The sequence below is a fragment of the Hypanus sabinus genome, unplaced genomic scaffold, assembly GCF_030144855.1.
Source record: "Hypanus sabinus isolate sHypSab1 unplaced genomic scaffold, sHypSab1.hap1 scaffold_117, whole genome shotgun sequence".
NCBI lineage: Eukaryota > Metazoa > Chordata > Chondrichthyes > Myliobatiformes > Dasyatidae > Hypanus > Hypanus sabinus.
Window position 1 is genome coordinate 476,774 of NW_026779229.1, and position 15,727 is coordinate 492,500.

The 15,727-nt window shown below is 40.0% G+C and overlaps 1 protein-coding gene across 1 annotated transcript in view; it reads right to left on the bottom strand.

Moving 5' to 3' along the window:
• Nucleotides 1–436: 436 nt before the first annotated feature.
• Nucleotides 437–15,727, bottom strand: part of LOC132386471 (zinc finger protein 239-like) — a 21,906-nt gene continuing 6,615 nt past the window's right edge. The window contains exon 3 of the mRNA XM_059958770.1: nt 437–1,485. Within this exon, the coding sequence (XP_059814753.1) occupies nt 560–1,078 (519 nt within the window). The 5' untranslated portion in view covers nt 1,079–1,485 and the 3' untranslated portion in view covers nt 437–559. The remainder of the gene's footprint in view (nt 1,486–15,727) is intronic.

Below are 15,727 nucleotides of genomic sequence, written 5' to 3' on the forward strand. Positions count from 1 at the left end.
GAGCAAAGGAAAGTTCCAAACAGTGACCCTTGGCCACTAGTTCCCTGGTTTCAATCCTTCCATTTTTCATCCCTCTCCGTCTGACTCTGAGTGTCTGTGTCCTCGGTTAAAACTAAACAAGCTGCAAGTCAGACTGATTCACCTTCTTAATCTCTCTTAAAATGACAGTCCATATCAACCGAAACCTAGGGATTCATAACAATGGCCACTCCCCACTATGAACTGACTTGTGTTCCAGTATTTGGGATGACTGAGTGAATCCTTTCCCACAGACCGAGCAGGTGAATGGCTTCTCCCCAGTGTGAACTCGCTGGTGTCTCTGTAGGTTAGCTAACCGAGTGAATCTCTTCCCACAGTTTGAGCAAGTGAACGGCTTCTCCCCAGTGTGAACTCGCTGATGACTCTGTAGGTTGGATGAGTGAGCGAATCTCTTCCCACATTCTGAGCAGGTGAACGGCTTCTTCCCAATATGAACTCGATGATGTCTCTGTAGATTGGATGACTGAGTGAATCTCTTCCCACATTCTGAGCAGGTGAAAGGCTTCTCCCCAGTGTGAACTCACTGATGTACCAGTAAGGTGTATGACTCAGTGAATCCCTTCCCACATTCTGAGCAGGTGAAAGGCCACTCCCCAGTGTGAACTTGCTGGTGTGTCAGTAGTTGAGATGACCGAGTAAATCCCTTCCCACACTCTGAGCAGGTGAATGGCCTCTCTCCAGTGTGAACTCGCTGATGACTAAGTAGGTTGGATGAGTGAGCGAATCTCTTCCCACATTCTGAGCAGATGAACGGCTTCTCCCCAGTGTGAACTCGCTGATGACTCAGTAGATGGGATACCTGTCTGAATCCCTTCCCACATTCTGAGCAGGTGAACGGCTTCTCCCCAGTATGAACTCGCTGATGATTCTGTAAGGTGGATGACTCAGTGAATCTCTTCCCACAGACTGAGCAGGTGTACGGCTTCTCCCCAGTGTGAACTCGCTGATGTACCAGTAAGGTGGATGACCGAGTGAATCCCTTTCCACACTCTGAGCAGGTGAACAGCCTCTCCCCAGTGTGAACACGCTGGTGTGCCATTAGGTCAGATGACTGAGTGAATCCTTTCCCAGATATTCAGCAGATCACCAGCCTCTGCCCAGAGTGAACTGACTGGTGTGTCCACAGGTGGGAAGACTGACTGATTCCTTTCTCACACACAGAACAGGTGAATGGCCTTGCCCAGTGTGAATGTGCTGATGTACCTTCAATTGTGATAACCGAGTGAATCCATTCCCTCTATTTGAGCAGGTGAATAGACTTTCTCCTGTGTAAAATGAAGGGCGTGCCAGTTGGTAAAATGACCGAGTGAATCCCTCCCCACAGTCTGAGCAGGAAGGATGATCGATTGAATCCCTTGCTCCACTTCTTAAATATCTGGACAGAAACAACCAAACTGGTGTGCCATGTTTGAACTTCCTGGAGACAAATTCCTTCTTGTTTTTAACCTGTAAAAAGATTTACAAAATCCATCAATGGGTGCAGGACAACATTTCAGATGAGATTACTTGAGTTACCAAGGTTTGATCTGGTATCACACTGTTACAGTGAGGTACAACCCAAGTTGGACAGAGAAATCATCTCCTGACTGGGCAGAGTGCTGGTATCTGGAATGACCATCAATTCCCTGATGCTCTTCCTGTTTCTATAAGAATCGGGCATTTCTGGCATCTCCAATTTGTACCTTGGTGGAGTTGGACTCTTTCCATTGGTATTATTCCCTGTTCCTGCTGAGCTGCATGGGTGCCTGGCCCCACAGTAAGAAAAACTGTCTCACGTAATTAGTCTTTCTTGATGTGCATCTGGGATTTTCTTTTATGTATTATAAACTTAAAGTGCCACAGTTTTAATGTCATATAAAAAATTCCTGTTGAGGTGAATGGTTGGTCCGCACAGCTGTTAAAAAGACAGAGTGAATTTTTGTAATATTTCACGTTCTTGTAGGAAAATTACAACACAGAAACATGCCCTTTGGGCCATCTAGTCTGTGCTGAACTATTTATACAGCCCACTCCCATACCATCCAGGTACCTACATGCACCTCTGAAATGTTGAAATCGAGCTCGCATGCACCACTTGAGCTGGCTGCTCATTCCACACCCGTATGACTGTCTGTGTGAATAAGTTTCCCCTCATGTTCCCCTTATCATTTCACTTTTCACCCTTAACCCATGGCCTCTGGTTGTAATCCCACCCCATCTCAGTGGTAAAAGCCAGCTTGCATTTACACTATCTATGCCCCTCTATCACAATCAAATCTCCCCTCAATCTCCTACAATTCAAGGAATAAAGTCCTGACCTGTTCAATCTTTCCTTATAACCCAAATACTCCAGACCTGGCAACATCCTTGTGAATTTTCTCTGAACTCTTTCAAAGTCCTTACATCTTTCCTGTAGGTTGGTGACCAAAACTGCACTCAGTACTCCAAATTAGGCCTCACCAATGTCTTCTACATGTCAACATAACATCCATCTATTGTTGTCAGTACTTTTGTTCATGAAAGCCATTGGGCTAAAATCTTCCCTTCCGTCTCTATTTAACTGTGATACAACTTTCAGTGAATTAAGGACTTTCTTCTACAACAGGTCCCTTTCTTGTACAACACTCCTCCGTGCCCGACCAGTCACTGTGAAAGACCTCCATTGGTACGTCAGACCAAAGTGCAACAACTCACACTGGTCTGCATTAAATTCCTTGTTCCATTTCTCAAACCATTTTGCCAGCTGGTCCAGATCGCACTGCAAGTTTAAATGTTTTTTTGCCATTGACTAGATGGGCCAAAGAGCCTGTTTCTTCACTTAACTTCTCCGTGTTTCTATGGCAGAGAAGCTGGCCAAACTTGTTTGGAAGGGAAAGGGTAGGATTGACAATTGGGCAGCAGTGGCTGGAGTTTCTGGAGCAATTCAGGACCTGAGTGATTCCACAGAAGTGGAAGCATTAGAAAGACAGGAGGACACAACTGTGGCTAAAATGAGAAGCCAAAGACAACAGAAATGTCAAAGAGAGGGCAAACAAAAGAACAAAAACTATTCGGAAGCTTTGAGAAACCAAAAGAAGACAACAAAAAAATTCAGATGAGCTCAGTGCATGGAATCATGACTTCTAGTCATTAACGGGTCTCGGTAGCACCCAACAGTCTGAGGCATTTAGAGTAACAAAATATACAAGGCTTCAATTTACCTTTCAACTTTCATTTTGGCAGGCACATACAAACTCTGCATCCTCAAAAATTCACATCTGAAGGCCTCCCACTTACAGGTACTCCTTTGCCAGGAGACAACCTGTCCCAAACCACACTTGTCAGATCCTTTCTGATAGCATCAAAATTGACCTTTCTCCAATTTAGAATCTCAACCCGTGGTCCAGACCTCTCTTTTTCCATATTTACTTTGAATCTCATGGCATTATGATCACTAATTTCTGTCACCAGCCCTGATCATTTCCTAACAGGTTAATGCACACTTCTACATCAGGAATTCTACGTATTGATTAAGGGCACATTTGACAAACTCTACCTCATCTAGTCCTTTACAGTTTAGGAGTCCCAGTCAATATATGGAAAGTTAAAATCACTTACTGAATCAACCTTTCTGTTTATTGGCATGGTCTGCAATCTCTCTACAAATTTGTTCCTCTAAATCCCTCAGACTGTTGGCTGCAACCAAGTCCCAGTATTGGTTACAATATCTGAATTCCCTACCTGAGCTCATCTGGCTTTCCTACGACGCTTCTTGCATTGTGATAGAGACAGCTCACCACATTCATCATACCAGGCTCAACCATCTAACTGCTGAATCTCTCTATGATCTGAACATCTGACTGGTGTCAAGGAAACAAACCCTCCATCATTGTCACAAAAACAAAGGAGCTGATTGTGGACGACAGGAGGAATGGAGACAGGATAACCCCTATTGACATCAATGGATCTGGGGTTAAGAAGGTGAACAGCTTTAGGTTCCTCGGTATAAACATCACAAAGCACCTTACATTGTCTGTGCATACCGGCTGTGTTGTGAAAAGAGCACAGCAGTACCTCTGTCACCTCAGTTAGTGGAAAAAGTTGGAGATGGGGACCAAAATTCTGAGGACTTTCTACAGGGACACAATTGAGAGCATCCTGAATGGCTGCATCACTGCCTGGTATGGGAACTGTACTTCCCTTAATTGCAGGAAACCACAGAGAGTGTTGCGGACAGCCCAGCACATCTGTAGTGGTGAACTTTCCACTATTCAGTACATTTACACAGACAGGTGTATAAAAAGGGCCCAAAGGAAATCAGGGACCAAATTCACCAAAACCACCAACTGTTCCTGCTGCTACCATTCAGGAAACGGTACCACAGCAAAAGGAGCAACAGGCTCCGGGACATCATCTTCCACCAGGTCCTCAGACTGATTAATTCATGCTGATACAATTGCATTTCGATGTTATATTGACTGTCCTATGTACAAACGATCTATCATAAATTACCATAAATTGCACATTGCACATTTAGATGGAGACATAACATAAAGATTTCTACTCCTCATGTTTATGAAGTATGTATCTAATGAAGTCAATTCAATTCAATCTCTCCATTATCTGTTTGGTCATTCTGGCTCCCATTCCCCTTACAGCTTATTTTAACCACATCACCCTCTTCACCCTCACTAGCACTAGCATGCCTTACCACTTGGATATCAGTCCCCTCTTGTTCTGTTCCCCTAACTAATGAATCCCCTATCACCCCTTTGACTTTTCTCTGTCAGGTAATCCCCTTCACCACCAGTTTCTAAAGTGGTCTACCTTTTGTTGTGTTTGATGGGCACAAGAGTACTCTGCAATGGCTATTTAACCTCATTCCCCTTCCTGACTCTCTCCCAGTTTCCTGTGTCCTGCACCTTGGGTGTAACTCACCTCTCTTCATATCATATCCATCATCCCCTCCAACTCCCGGATGATCCGGAATTCATCCATTTCAGGTTCCATCTCCTTAACGTGCAGGGTGCACATCTTGTAGGTGAGGACATCAGGGACACTGGAGGTCTCACCACCTTCCCACCAATGTCCCCTCTAATTTGTAATGACCAGTGTGCACACAAATCCTGTACTGTGCACTATTTTTAACTCGGTGACATGTGCACAGTAAATTTTATACAGAGAGGTAATTGTTTTCACAGCTAGCAAATCACTGTTGATAAATACTTTGATCTCCCCTGGGTTTGATCGAGTTCATCTGCACTCTCACACAACCTATGTAGTAGGCCTGTAATGGGTAATGAAGGATTTTCTCATCAAAGCTTTTGCATATTGTCCATATGTGATTTGCTTGCTAAATTATGCTTTAAAAAGTCAGATTTGCAAATATTACTCCACTTCTTCCCACTTACAAATTCTCCAGCACCTCTTGCATTGCCACAATACACACAGGTAACACCAGTTTCTATATTGGGCATAAAGATTTCCCCTGAACCCTCCTGACGAATTGAGGGTATATAAAAAATTCATTTTGAATATGTGTAACCTCTGGCTAAAAGAATAATTGGGAGTGAATAGGAATTTTGAACTGAAGTGAACTCCGTCTTCAGCGTTTAGCTAAGACAGACTCATTACCAGTTCTCTGTGGCTTGCAGAGAGACACATTGAGAGCTGATAAGATTATACATTGTATCCTTGTTGTGAGTAAAGGGAGGAGGACTCACTGATAGGGACAGGAATGAACATCTATTTGTAATTAAGTCAGGGCCTTGCAAAGGGAATAACTGATAAGGACTGGACAGTCCATCCATCTATAATTAAAACCAAACTCTGTTATCTAAGTAATTAAGTTTTGCATCAACACACTTAGTGTGTGTGCCAGTTCAAATAACATCTTGCAATATTAATGTATGGGATGTACTATTTATAAATATATGGCTGTAACCCAAGTCATTCGACTTGTCAGAAGGTGGCAGTGCTCCCCTTTGACAACTGGGTCTCAAAACTCCTGCAGGCATTTGAGTGCACAATAAACCATGGCGTCGATAAGAAGCTGGTCTCCTGAGTTTTATTCAGATTCAACTTTAACATTTGGCATCATGAACAGCATCCCAATATAGGGAGTGTCAAGCAGACGGGCTGAGTAAGCAGCTGGACCACTCTGGGGACTGCGGAGACCGAAAGGGAGCCCAATGGGTATTTGTCACTCACCGTTAGTTCCTTTGGACGTACGGTGCCTCACTCAAGGCTGATCACATACCTTGACAGGATCAGGAAAGAATTTGTTGGGAGATTTGTATAAGGTAGGCAAAATTTTACTAAGTGGCCAGGAGGCAGACATGCCAGGTAAATTCATCAATTAAGCAGGAGGTGCAGGCCGGGTAAATTTATCTCATTGTTAATTGAGCAGGAGGCTTTGTGCCCAATAAATTACATTGGTCAATTGCAGTCAATTGATACAAGTAGGCCAGCAGCAGCCCGATACAATTTGTATGAGAGTTCTTCAGACAAGGAAAAATATTTGTGAATGTTGAGTGCAGTGCTGAATAAGAAATTGGAGAACAAAATGCGGCCATGGATGGGGGAGGGTGCAGGAGCCTGGGTTATTACCTCATGAGAACAAGCAGTAAATTTGATTTTTAAAAGCTGAGGAAAGAAGTGGAAATTGTTGAAAAGGGAATGGAAGGAAAAGGCAGATGTAACGCGGAACTTTGCTGGCTATGCCAATGGTGGCATAGTGGCTTCAGCGTTGGACTTTGAGGCAAGAGGTCCCGAGTTCGAATCCAGCTGATTCCCTTGCACACTTTCATCTGGGCAGGGTTAGAGCTGGTGAACAAAACAACTCACCCAGCAGAAGGCAATGGCAAACTACTGCTGTAACTTGCCTTGTACATGATTTCCCAACACCACACAGTGGCGTAGAAGGAAATCCTTGGCTAACTGGAAAAAATTTGGTATGTGACATACCTTTAAAGTGGAACAGTATATTATCAGCAAGTTGGAGGAATAATGCATGTGATAAAGGGATAGAGTAGTGGTCACCAACCATATTAAGCCCAAGATCCCGTACCTTGGCCTTAGTAAAATGCAAGATCGACCCAGATCAATTAGTTACACACATGCGCACCAGGGCAGAAAAGACTGGAAGTAAAGCCCCACAACCTGGAAGTAGCAATAATGTATAAACACTGGGGCACCCGCCCTTTTTTTGCACCACAGACTGGTTTAATATTGACAATATTCTTGCGGACCGGCCGACGGGGAATGGGGTGGGTGGGGGTGTTAAAAACGATGGGAATACAGCGATACTCGAAGCTGGTTCCTTATGTCCAGTCTATTCTGTAATTTACTTTTCTTGGCTCTCGGCACTTAGCTTCTGTCCCACGCTGCTCAAGTTTTCTCCGCTGAAAAAGCTCAACACGTTTGCGTTTAAGTGCAGGGTGCTTGGTCTTGGGGTACCGAAGCAGTTTTGAGGGCTTCATTGCCTCATTGGACAGCCTCCTGCCGGCCCGCCGCCAGATGCCTTGGCTTGGTTTGGTTGTTCGTGGGTCGGGTGAGAGGACAATGTCAGGACCGGAGGTCCCTGTGCCGGGGCCGCGGCAGTCACAGTCCGGAGAGAGTGACCGGCCGAGCAAGGAGTGTGACAGGGCACGCGCCCACCCCCCCTTGTAGGACCTATCAGCCGACAAAAGTTTGTTTCAGTAGATCACAGCACGGTAGCTGGTCTGATACCTATGAAACGCTGAGCCCGAATTAGGTCGTCTGCGAACATTTTAGCACCGCATTCCCCACGAACATTCAGTGTGCTAAACAGGTTTAGAGGCAGCACTCCAGGCCAGTAGTGACGGCACTTCCCACCGGCCACCCGAGGCCAACCGGTGATCTCTGGCACGAGGGTGTCACTGCGGTTCGGCGACTGATGACCTCGCATGCACAAGTTCAACAGTGGGCTGACAGGGAACGAGGAAAGGTGCAGCTGACTCATGTTGTTTCCTCGCGGCCCAGTGGTTGGGGACACTGTGTAGTTACACGCATGTAGAAAGAATGGAACTAAAACCCCACAACCCGGAAACAATCTCTCAACAGTTTCTTTCTTCCTTTCTTTTTCCCGGGATCTACTGGCGAAGTCTCAAAGATAGACTAGTCGATCACAATCGACAGGTTGGCAATCACCAGTATAGAGGTAAGTACTGCAGAAGGAACACCAAAGGTTGGGAGACATTAAAAACAGAGCGTGAATGGGTGGATGGGCGCCGAAAACGACAGCAGGAGAAACACCGTACGCAAACCGAGGACAGCCTACATGGGAGAGAAAGGCAGGAACGTCAGTCTAAAGTTAGAACTGATAGGGAAACACGGGATCCCGAACCCGTGTCTGGCATATCGACCCTGTAGAGTTTTGTGGCCTGCTACAGCACTTTCTCAGGAGACCAAGCCTTTAATGATGGGAATCTGTCCCCCCAATTTAATGTCTTACTGCTTCAATGCTTACCAACTAAGTTAGCCCACATCATTAACAAATAATATGGATTGGCCAGACAATGACCAAAATCGAATGCAACGAGCTTTGACGTATCATTGGAACACGACTTTCAAATGCCAATCAACCCCGAAGAGAACTAATATTACAGGTGAATGGAAACTGCCTCTGTCTGTCGATGGAGTAGCACTAATCCTGTGCTGCTCTTAGTTTTCTCCCCCGCTCACAGATTAAATTTTGAATTTCAAATTTTTAATTGCTGATTCTTGAAGGGGAGTGATATGTCTATGTCTATGAGAAGTGGGAAAAATCTGCATGAACCTACTGACAAAGGTAATGAAAAAGGAAAGACGCCGAAGGAAAGATCTGTTGAAATGCCATCATGGGCTGAAGATATTGTTTGGACACTGAAATCAATTCAAGATCAGAATAAGGCAATTAAAGATCAACTGGAAATGAATATAATGAAATGAACTTATTTCTGGGAAATCTTAAAGATATGGAAACTCAAGTTACTAATCATGAAGAGGAATTGAAGTCAACTAAGCAAAAACTGTCTGAAACTACAACCCGTTTGGAAAAATATCGTTAATAAGATTATTGATTTGCAAACTAAGTCTCGCAGAAACAACATATGAATCGTTGGATTGCAATATGGAGCTGAAAATGGAGACTTAATGATTTACTTTGCTAAGCTCTTTCATGATCTATTTCTGACTATTTCATCACAGCCACCTGCTATTGAAAGAGCACACAGGCTGTCCACTTCGAAATTTAAAGACTCAACCAGACCAAGATTTATTTTGGTTTGTTTTCATCACTTTAAAATTAAAGATCAAATAATGCGACAGGCAAGAAACAGAGTTTTCAGATTCAATGAGTCTGAGCTCCGTTTTTACGAAGATTATCCAAAAGAAGTAATGGAACAAAGAGCAAGATTTGCTTTGGTAATGAAACAAGCATATGATAAGAAACGATTTCCCTCTTTGAGTTACACGACAAGAATGAAAGTTTTTCCTCCTAATTCTTCCCCATGTACTTTCTTTGACCCAAAAGTCGAGCTGGATTTTGTCCAGGCTATACCTGTTACCATCACTAACGTTACTACCGAATGAACTATCTGTAAAGCTGTTTGATTATCTGTATATTACTCACACTACGAAAAGATATATGAAGGCTATTTGGATATTTCATTGACAGATTAATAAAAGAAAAAAAAGAAAACCTGCTCATCACTATATCCTATCTGATTTTTTTTGGAAAGAAGATTTACGGATCAAGTTTGACTGTTTAAATGGTTAATTACATATTTGACTGAGAAAAGTGGATAAAAGGATTTGTTCCCTTTATCTAATATTTGGTTTGATTTTTTGTTGTTTCTTAAATTACTAACTGGTAGTTTTTTTTTCTACCAACAGGGTTTCATTTTATATATTTATCTGGGAGGGTTAAGTTACTATGATTTTACTAATTAATATTTTCATCAATTTAGTTCTGTTAAGTATACTATTAACTTTTTTAAATCTGTTTTATTATAGCGCCCTATAACTGAATTTAAAGTTTTCTTAGGGATTTAAAGCGAAACTTAAGATGGGGCTGGTTTTTCTCTCTAAGAGATTATATTATTTTGATTATTTTTCTGTTTAAAAAAATGATGGAATGTAAACACTCTCCTTTGTTGAGACTTTACTGTCTTTCTTGCAAGGTCATTTTATATATTTTATGTACTGGCTGGGGGGAGGCAGAGACGAGACCAACAGAGTGGCCCATGTCATTGCATCTATCTTAGTTCACTTGCTTTTTTTTCAGGCTTTTGGGAGGGCGGGTGGGTTTAGAGTTAGGAGTTTTTTCCCATTGGGTGGTTCCGGAGCATGCGTGTTTTCTATATGGCTTTATTCTTCATCACTGCCATCTTTGATAATCCCATAATGGTATGCGTTCTTCGCAAGTATAAAGTCAATTACAATAAAATTATAGTATGGCAGTTAAATGGATTAATGTAATAAGTTGGAATGTACGTGGTTGGAATCATCCTATTAAATGAAACAAAGACTTAAAATTATTAATCGATTCCAACCTGATATAATTTTTGTTCAGGAGACACATAGCAAGACAGGAGATCAAAATAGATTTTTTTGCTGGTGGAATGGAAAACAACTCCATGCTACCTCTCAGAGCAAAACTAAGGGTGTGTCTCTCTTTATTAAATCTAATATATTTACACAAGAGGAAATTGAATCAGATTCTAATGGTAGATTTTTAATAGTTAAAGGAGTGTTTGTAATAGAAAGGTTGTTTTGGTTAATTTGTATGGTCCTAATTTAGATGATCCTTCTTTTTTAAAAAGAATATTTGCTTTACTGCCAGATTTAAATGAGTATATGTTGTTAATGGGTGGGGATTTTAACTTTTGATTAAATCCTATGATTGATAAGAGCTCAACTAATCAACGACTTCCAAATCGTTTTGCATCAGTTATTAACTCTTTTTTGACCGATTTTGGGTTGATCGAATTATGGGGACATTTACACCCTGATAACAGAGAACATTCTTTTTCTTTCCATGTTTATAAAGTATATTCAAGGATTGATTATATTATAGTTAATCCCCGTCTTTTGCCTAATGTTAATAACTGTGAATATGATGCTATTGCTATACCTGATCATACGCCTTTGAGTTTGTCCTTTGAATTTGACAATGACATTTTTGGCCATCCACCATGGCACATGTCTCAGACTTTATTGCAAAGCTCTGATGTTACCAGTTTTATCGAAAGCCACACAAAATAATTTCTTTCTTTTTGATGATATAGGAGGTATGTCTAAATTAATTATATTGGATACATTTAAAGCATTTTTACGTGGTCAGATTATTTCTTATTCAACTAAATTTAAAAAACAGGCTAAAGCAAAATTAGATAAAATTTCAAAACAAATTAAAGATTTAGATAATATCTATGTGACTTTCCCTAATATTGACATTTTAAAAAAGGGTGGAACTTCAATCATAATATAACCTATTATTAACGCATTCAATTGAGGGTTATCTACTTAAGTTAAAGAGCCAATTTTATATGTTTGGAGATAAAAATAATAAACTACTCGCATCTCAATTAAAATCAGCCGGAGCCAAGAGGCAAATTTTGAAAATTCGTAGAAAAGATGGTACCCTGGCTCGGCATTATGAAGAAAGTACCAAGATTTTTCAAGACTTTTATACTGAAGTTTATAAATTTCAATGTCCAGTAGACTCTTCTGAAATGAATGTGTTTTTTTTTTTTACGAACGATTGCTTTTCCTAAAATTTCTGTTGAGGATCAAAAAACTCTGGATGCCTAAATTACTGAATCCAAAATTCATAAAGCTATTTTCTCAATGCAGTCTGGTAAGGCCCTCGGACTTGCCGGTTATCCTGTAGAATTTTATAAAAAATTTGGAAAATTGCTTTCTCCAGATATGTTGATGTTTAAAGAATCTTTTGTGAAAATTAATTTACCCTCTAATTTTTATGAAGCTTCTATTTCTTTAATTCTCAAAAAGGATAAAGATCCTTCTGATTGTCCCTCATACAGACCTATTTCGTTGTTGAAAGTTGATGCTAAGATTCACTTAAAGATAATGGCCAATAGGTTGGAGAGTATTTTGAGTAAAATCATTCTTAAAGATCGAACAGGCTTTATAAAGGGTCATTATTCTTTCTCAAATGTTCGGATATTATTTAACATTATATATTCACCTTCTTCTAAAACTCCACAATGCCTTATATCTTTGGATGCTGAAAAAGCATTTGATCGAATTGAATGGAAATATTTATTTAACGCTTTAGAAAAATTTGGTTTTGGTATTAATTTTAATAATTGGATTAAAATGATATATAAAGCTCCAATTGCTACTGTTGTCACTAATAACTGTAGGTCTCCTTTTTTCAGCTATCACGGGGGACAAGCCAAGGTTGTCCATTAAGTCCTTTGTTATTTAACTTAAGATTAGAGCCCCTTGCTATTGCTCTTTGTGAAGCCGAAAATATTCATGAGATTCTTGTGAATGAGACCATGCACACGATCTCTCTTTACACTGACGATTTATTGATATATATATCCAAGCCTGAATAATCTATTCCTGCTTTGGTAAAATTATATGACTAATTTGGAGACCTTTCAGGATATAAAATAAATTTTAGTAGAAGTGAATTCCGTTAAATAAATCTGTCACTATATATGATAATATTCCTTTTAAAGTTATGGATTCTTTTAGATATTTAGGTGCTATAATTACTAAAAATATCAGGATCTTTAAAAAGCCAATTTCCCTCCTTTAGTGGACTTTTTCAGATTTGTTTTTACAAGACTGTTTAATGTCTTTTTCACAGTTAATGGACAAATATGTTATCTCTAATACACATTTTTTCAGATATTTGCAGGCTGTGAATTTTTAACGTGATTTTTTACCAATTTACCCCTCAGCCTGCTCTTTAAATTTGGCTTATGCTATTTTTCAGTTTAGACCTTTTCAAAAACAATTAATAGCAATTGTTTATAAACAGTTAATGAATGCTCGCATGTCGCCAAATGATAGGGTTCAATGCACCTGGGAAGTACAACTTCAACATTCACTTTCAGATGATCAGTGGAGTAAAATTTATTATTTAGTCAATAATTCACCTATCTGTTAATGCCATATCTTAATTCAGTTTAAAATAGTACACAGGCCCCATATGTCCAAAGATAAATTGGCGCACATTTTTTCTAATATAAGCCCTATTTGTGACAGATGTACTGAAGAAGTAGCTACTCTAACATATGTTTTGGTCATGTGTAAGTTTAAACAATTTCTGGAGGGATGTGTTTGGAAAATTATCTAAGGTTATAGATGTGGATGTTCAACCTAATTCACTTACAGCAATTTTTGGGATTATTCCAGAAGAAGCAAGCAAAATGTCTGCTTCCGCCCAACAAAATGTTTATATTTATTTCAGAATATTCCAGTTTTTGTTTACTAAGAATTTTTTTGATCGGATTGATTCTATTATTCTATCTTTTATTTGGGATAATAAAAGACCAAGATTTAGTAAACGTCATTTGCAAAAGTTGAAAAAGGATGATGGTCTCACTTTGCCTAATCTATGAATGTATTATTGGGCTGTTAACCTGCGTTGTATGTCCTTTTGGTTTTATTGGGTTGATAGGAATGATCAGCCAATCTGGGTAGACCAGGAACTGAGAGCTGTGAAACAGTTTTATTTAACTTCGTTAGTAGGAGTTACTCTACCTATACAATTAGCTAAAGTTGCTAATATAAACCTATATCCTGTGGTTAAGCACTCTTTACAAATTTGGATTGAGTTCCGCAATTTTTTTTATCTTAAAGAAGTTAAACTTTGTAGTATAATTTATCGTAATTACTTTTTAATCCTTCTTGGAGTGTTCCAATTTTTTTTACTTTGGAAAAATAAAGGTATTAATTATTTTTTGGATTTATTTAAAGAAGGCAGATTGATGTCTTTTGAACAATTTGTCGATAAATATTCTCTCTTATATTCACATTTTTTACAATATCTTCAAGTTAGACATTTTTAACAAAATATTTAAGTAATTTTCCTTACATATTGGAGGCTGATTTGTTAGATACTATTATGAATATGAACCCCTTGTTGAAAGGTTCTATTGGAAGAATTTATAATTTATTATTGCAAAGGGATAAGCGTCCTTTACTTAAGATTAAACAGGATTGGGAGAAGGAACTCAATTTCCCTTTTATATGGAAGGATTGGACACGGATTCTGAAGCTGGTTAACTCTTCTTCGATCTGTACTTGGCATTCACTGATTCAATTTAAAATTGTACATCGTTACCATTTGATGAAGGAGAGACTTCCAAAAATATTTCCCAATGTTGACAAGTATTGTGATAGATGTAAAAATGAGATAGCCACACTGACACGTAAGTTCTGGTCATGTTCAATATTAAATCAGTTTTGGAAGTCAGTCTTTTCGACAATTTCTAAAGCACTCAGAATCAATTTACAACCTAATAAATTGACTATGCTTTTTGGAATAATTCCTCAAAATATCCATTGTATTTCTGTGTCTCACCAACATGCTTGTTACATTGACAGCTAGGAGGGCCACCTTGCTGAAATGGAAGGGTATATCAGCTCCTACTTTGTCACAATGGTTCCCTCAGGTGATGTTGCGTCTTGGAGAAAATTAGAAGTCGAACCTTTGTACCTTTAATTGATTTTGAGAAGAGATGGGGCTCATCTGCTCGTTATTATCATTTTAGTTAACTCCACGATCTAAATGTAATTTTTTTTTTATATATCTTTTCTTTCTTTTTGGTGGTTTGATTTTTATTTTTGGAAGCTTATTTTATGACGCATGGCACCGGGGTTGTACCTCCAATGGGTTTCTTTTTAATTCACAAATTTTTCAATCCTTAAGATAATTTTTATGAGGCATTGTAAGTGTTGTTACTTCGATGCACTTGTGCTATTTTTAAATAATAATAATAAAAAGATATGAAAAGAATATTAAAGGTGAATATGTTCAGTGGGAAGAAGGATGTGAGTGGGCTACATCTGGGGATCAGAAATGGGAACAGAAACCGACCAAGGGACAGGTGGGGACAACAACCCGTTTAGAAATTGACAAGCAAGGATGCTTCCTACCATCAGTACCATCCCTCAGGAAGAGCCCAGTGTAATATTGACAGTTGCTGCTATTCCAGTTCCGTTCATGATTGATATAGGGGCAACTACAACCACTCTCAATTGGGAAATAGTATCGGAAAAGGGATTGCAGTTATCAGACACAACATTCACTCTGTCTGGGTTCGAAGACACGGAACGTACGTATTCACATAACCAGCCACTGGAGGTGGAATTCCACGGGAACCAGTGTGTGGTTTCATTTACAGTCAGCACCCAGCAGTCGGGGGTGTAATCCAGCAGGGTGAGACTTGTTCTGTCTGTTGGAAGTCGAGATTCTCTGCACAGGCAATAGTGTCACCCTGTGACAGGTAAACAACTGACAGCTTCCCCAATTTCCGACCCCCCTTGTTGTGGGCACCTAATCTGGACTCCACTGCGTTTGAACCCCTTCTGCCAGTGGTCAACCCCTACGTGACTCTGTGCTATGACCCTACGGGGTGCTCAGCTGAGGAAAGCCAATGTTATGCACCCCTCGAGGGACAGAAGTTCCCGGTCATGGTGATTGGAGAGGTTAAAGGAAAAGTGGGCAGTGCATTACTGGCCA